Source organism: Phaenicophaeus curvirostris, chromosome 5, assembly GCF_032191515.1.
Source record: "Phaenicophaeus curvirostris isolate KB17595 chromosome 5, BPBGC_Pcur_1.0, whole genome shotgun sequence".
Lineage (NCBI taxonomy): Eukaryota > Metazoa > Chordata > Aves > Cuculiformes > Cuculidae > Phaenicophaeus > Phaenicophaeus curvirostris.
In genome coordinates this window covers 50157787-50163786 of record NC_091396.1, presented here as the reverse complement: position 1 = coordinate 50163786, position 6000 = coordinate 50157787, and the positions used below count along the sequence as shown (strand labels likewise).

Below are 6000 nucleotides of genomic sequence, written 5' to 3'. Positions count from 1 at the left end.
GCACCCTTCCCCGCCCCTCCCCACCTTCTTTGATTTATTTGTGTATTTCTTTCCTTGGCAACCGCCGGTTCCCCTCGGTCAAACAGCGCAGGCTCCCTATAATTTGAAATTAATTTGTTTGACTGCAGCATTCAGACAGGAAGGTTGGGAATTTATTTAATTCTTTTTCCTCCCTGTGCAAAAAGGAAGCGATGAAATTTCCAATCGAGAATCCAAGAAAACAGGTGAACTGGGATCCTCAAGGTTGGTGATTCTCCATTACTATTATTACTATGATAATAATTGTTATTCTTTCTTGTGTCTAGTGACTCGTAGGAGACTATTTGACTCCAAATGGGAGGAGACGTTGGATGCTTGTCTGCTTTCCATGTGCACTGTTCAGTCTTTCTTGCTCAATCCTTAGAAAATGCTCCTCAGATGTGGGGTTGGGTGGGTGCGTGGGTAAGACCTCTTCTAGATGTGAGTTTCACAGTTCTATATTTGATCTCTCTCTTCCCTCCTCTCAGTTTTTCTTTAGTATTTTCATGGCAAACTTGCCTGGGATGGCAGCGATCTCTGGCTCACAACACTGTTTGTTTTATCTGTGGCTCCTTTGTTGTTTCTAGTGATCATTGTCTCTGCTAAATGGGTGGTACAGGAGTGGACACAGATGTGGCTGCTTGCTCAGGGCTCCTCCATGGCAAACATTCTCTGGCAAGCAACTGGAGCAAAATGCTGCTGCAGCATAACCCATAGTGTGTACGGTATAAAAAGCCACATTAAATAATGGAGTCCAAAGGGATCTTTAGTCTCTTTACACTGTCCTGTTAACAATTGATCAGCCCAAGTGGGCAGTTTGATTAACTCTGTAGTTAGGTTTGGAGGCTGTCTTGGGGGAGTGCGTTTGTATGATGATGGAGGGAGATTTACGCCAGTGCAGTGGTTTTCAAAAAAATGGTCCAAGTGGTGTTTTAAAATAAACCACAATGAAATAGTCTCCTTTCCTGGCATGGGGAGGAGGTTCATATGCAACCTACAAAAGAGGTTACTGAAAAACATCCTACTGGCAATTTGTATACCGATGTGTCATATTTCTGTGTATCAGTACAGGAGCAGAGCAACTTGAAGCCATATGCTCAGGTTTGCAGCAGAACTGCTGGCAGCCAGGCGCTATACAGCAGTGCTTGCAGGAAGTATGAGGTGATAGCATGGGCACTGACTATTCATCTTTATTTTGTAGGTTTGGTTTTAGTGGTCAATTTGTGTGTCATACTCTGTGCCCTCATGTCTACAAAATGAAATGTTAGAAGCAGTTTCTCCTGGTGTAGAAGGAATACAGCAGAACAGATCTTTCTGCTGAGCAGATCTGATGTGCTGTTTGAATAGTATACACAATTAAGCTTTAGTTTAAGCCTAACTACATCTTTAATTAGGTGAAGGCTGAAATCAACACATCAGTCTCCTCCACCCTTGGATTCACTAGGAACTTGTGGATAGTAGTGCTAACAGATATTTGGTTATTTTAAAAACAGCATTCCTTATCCTAGTGTCAAAATTCTCTGTGGTGAAAACTTGCTCTTCCCAGGTGCTTTTTGGAATGTGTGTTTTCTGTTGCTTCATTTTAATTCATTTTATGTATTGCAACATGCCTTTTGTGCAAAAAGCCTTTTCCTCCCTTCTCACAAGGCACCCAGGAGACTGAGACTGCACTGATGGCATTCTGTACGTAGCTCCCTTGGTTGGCAATCAGCTCTAAAGCACATGGATCCAACAGGTGGTTGTCACATTTTACTGAAGTGTCCAAGCCCGTAAAGTACCATAACAGGTAAAAGACCTCAAACCCAGCAGTTTTTTTCCCTGCTAGGTTGAATCCCTGCTTAAGGACTGCAGAATCCTGCCAGTTATTTCCTTTCAGTATATCGATGTTAGCAGGGCGGCAAGGATGCTAATGCGTAGCTCGGAAGGAAGAAATAAATATTTCTAACTCTCCAGGGGACTGAGGAAATAGATAAAATTTGGTGGAAGGGAAGAAGGCAAATTGGTAAGGAAAAGTTTTCTAGAGTCCAATCCTTTAACCAATTGTCAAGCAATGCAATGACATTGTACTCACATAGTCCCCCTGAAGAATCAGTGATGTGGGTAGAAGAGAAGGTAGATCGGAGTCCCATTATTGTTGAAACAAAAATATTTAAGTGTTAACAAAAAACTACACAAAATCCCTTAGAGCCCTAAACCATCTTTGATTTACAGTCAGATATGTAATCTGTTCTCTGCATGTACCTGTGAAGAATGATGACATCCTCAGAGTTAAGAACTGACGTAGCTTTTCTCAGACACAAAGACCAACATGTAAAAAGCTGGTGGTGCAAGGACACAAAAAGTCCTCAGCGTTAAACGTGGAGCTCATGCTCAGTTAATGTTGACACTCAGATACCAGGCTCGTTTTGTGCGTATTGTATGTTCAGTGCCCTGTTCTGGTTGTCAGACAGGGAACGTGCAGTTTCCACAGTTTTGTCTAGTAGGAATTGTACTAACTTGTGATAACAGTACTTGAGATACATCAACTGATGTTGCTGGCAAGCAAGCTAGCAGTCCAACGGTGTGCATGACAGCTATAGTACCTCAAAGATTGTTTTGATCTGATTATTCCAGGCAATATTTTCTAGAAACTATCTGCATTTCTAAAGGCCAGGGCCCTTGTTGGGGACATAAGGCTGGCTTGGGACTGATGATGTTGCTGGTTTGAAGCCGTGTCAGAATGATCGTGATTGAAATGAACTAAGGTGCCAACTCCATAATGCTTACTGAACTATAAATATTTACATAGATAAATAGACTAAAGTCTGCTGGTAGCTTGCATCTGGCATAAAAATGATAAACTCAGTTCAGATCAGCAAAGATCAATATACCATAGAAGGACTTCGTGGAGAGAACAGATTTAAAAGAATAGAATTGATATGAAGGATGGCGTTTGACAGACAGCTAATGGGAGGCTGATATTTTAGCCATTAAACTGCAATGAACAGGACATGGAGACTGAACTGTGCTGTGTATTATCTTCACGTGTCTTATTTATAGAGTGTATCTGTGTGTTCCCTCTAAGTGCTGAGTGCTAGACAAACCAAATATTTAATAAACCTGGAAATATATAGGGTTCAGATTCAATATGGGAATTCCCATAGTCTTCCAAGCAATCAAACTGTATAATCCCATTAACAAGTAGATCAAACTTCATCCCTAAAGTCATTTAGACTTGTCTTTAGCAATCGCATGTGAACTATATCCTACAATCGCATATGTATTGATTAAAAAACATACTAATTTATATACACTGAGTGAATGGGGTAAGAAATTAGTAAAAAACCCAAGTAGGCACCTCAAGAATGTTTTAGGGAGAGTTGCACATATTGAGTAGGGGTACAGGATCTCATGTTACCTGGCCTTGCATTTTGAAAAACAAGCCTGCCATTTGTGTTGCGGGTGGAATCAGCCTGGATATACACAATCATAAAGGATTTGATCTACCTATCACTGATTTTTGCTTCTCTCATTTGGTGCAATTCAGGTAAAGCAATAACCGAAATTAGAGAAAGACCAGATATTTTGTTTCATACCTCATAAAACTTCCCATCTATACTTTTCAGAATATTAGATTGGGTCTATAGCAGTATATGAAGACATTCTTGTAACTGTTGTTTTCATCTCTCCTTTTTCCTGCATTCCTCCTGCTGTTTGTTACACTCACTATTGTCCATGCTTAAAGTAAGTTATAAACTCTTTGCAGATGTATTTTTATATAGTACCGAAACCACAGTGGGTCCCTCATCCTGACCAAGGTATCTAGATGTTACAGCAATATCATTTTTTTTTCCTACAAATTATCTTGAAGTTGCTCTTTCTTTGTAGGGTAGATGAAACTGTTTCCAATATGCTCATAAATTATGCCCAGACTTGACCGTCTTGCAGGGTAATAGATTTTTTTTTTCCAAAGGAAGTATATCTATCTTGGCGCTACTCTTTGTAGGCAGAAAATGGAGTTAAGTCTTGTTCCATTCTTTGTGCCTGCAGTTTTTTTGCTGTCAGTGCAGTGATAGGGATTGTCAAATCCTTTTGAATTTCCAGGTAGACGTTTATCTCCACATTGACCTTTTGGAACTCTTAAGTTTCGATGAAAGTTCCCATGTCCTTTCACAAAGACATTGTTTGTGGAGCATGGTTTTCCGCAGTTCAAAATCCTAAAATCACGTATTTATTATCATCCCTACATTTAGCGTAGGAGTTGGTGTTCCTTGGAGGATACAAGCTGTGGTTGAAAGTCTGGGATTCCTCTTCAGATTTTGCCACTGTCTTACTGTTTAACCTTCAGTAAGACACCTTTTATTTTGCTCCTTTTTTTTTCTTGACTGCAAACTAGGAATATTAATACTTCCCTAATGCACAAGGGTGTTGTGAAATATAATTAACTTGTTTAGAGCAATCTAAGATCTGCTATGGAAAGAGGAGCATATGTATTGCAATCAAATGCTAAAACAATTAGGAGAGAGCAAACAGCCTGTCATCATACAGATATCGCATCAGTTAAGAAATAAGGTTATCTCTGCAGTTTACAACTAGAAGAAACTATTATTGCTTGCACTTCTTTATAGCTCAGTTTAGTTTAGTCTCCCATTAGAAGTATCTAGAGACCTTTGTTATTCCCCAGCTCCTGCTCCATAGGGGTTCAAACTTTCCATAGGTCCTGTATCATCTGCCATGGGATTTCTCACTTCATCTGAGACACCTCAAACAGCATTGAACACCTATATGCGGGACAACTATGTGAGTCTCAACTGCCTTCATGTAGGTATCAGGATTGGATCATCCCTTGATGACTGCTAGTTGGAAAAATCATCAGCATCAGCTATTCAGTATAAATTAAACTGATGCTGCCTGCAGAGTTCTATAAACTGCTGCAGTTCCTGCTTTTTCTGTCCCAGAATCACAGAATCATTTAGGTTGGAAAAGACTTTAAGATTGTCAAGTCCAACTGTAAACATAGCACTACCAAGTCCGCCACTAAACCATTACCCTAAGCACTGCAATCTACATGTCTTTTAAACGCTTCCAGGGATGGTGACCCAACCACTTTCTTGAGTAGCCTGTTCCAGTGCTTGACAATCCCTCTGGTGAAGAATATTTTTCCTAATATCCAATCTAAACCTCCCCTAGTGCAAACTGAGGCAATTTCCTGTCATCCTATCCCTTGCTGCTTGGGAAGGAGACCAACAGCCGCTTCACTACAGCCTCCTTTTCTCCAGACTAAACAGCTCCAGTTCCCTCAGCCTCCTTTCATAACAGTTGTTCTTCAGACTCTTCACCAGCTTTGTTGCCCTTCTGTGCACACATTCCAGCGCTCAAAACTGAACACAATTTTCAAGCTGCAGCCTCACCAGTGCCAAGTTCAGGAGGCTGATCACTTCCCTGGTCTTGCTGGCCACACTATTTCTAATACAAGCCAGGATGCTGTTGGCCTTCTCGGCCACCTGAACGCAATGCTGGCTCATATTCAGCCAGCTTTTGATCAGCACACCGTGGTCTTCTCATTCAGAGGGACCAGTATAGAAGACAAATTTGATGGTAAAGGTGTAGATGAACAGAATAGATGAGGGTGTTCATTTCTGTCCTTTGTTTTCCGTAAGGTAAATGAAAAAAAGTAGAGTGCAGCTGTGAGCTAGGCAATTTCTTCTGCACTAGTAAGTCAGTTTTTAGTAGCTCAATGTAAAAAGACTGCTATGGAAAGCTGTAATGTGTAACAGGGTAGCTCTGATACCAGCAAATGACCCACGGTCAGCAGGGTACTGACAACGTGATACTTGTATCACAGAATTGTATTTGGTACGGACCCACCTGATAGAGCAGGACTCTGCTGTGCCTTATAAGCATGAGTTGCAGAACAGCTTTAAGGAGTTTATAAATAAAGAGAGATTTGAAGGAGGATAGAAATTTGATAAACAGGAGGACACTCCTGGCAGTGCATAATTG

General features: G+C 40.8%; 1 protein-coding gene across 1 annotated transcript in view; it reads left to right on the top strand.

Moving 5' to 3' along the window:
• The first annotated feature begins 118 nt into the window (after positions 1–118).
• Positions 119–6000, top strand: part of KCNK10 (potassium two pore domain channel subfamily K member 10) — a 63892-nt gene continuing 58010 nt past the window's right edge. Inside the window, exon 1 of the mRNA XM_069858640.1 lies at positions 119–243. Within this exon, the coding sequence (XP_069714741.1) occupies positions 192–243 (52 nt within the window). The 5' untranslated portion in view covers positions 119–191. The remainder of the gene's footprint in view (positions 244–6000) is intronic.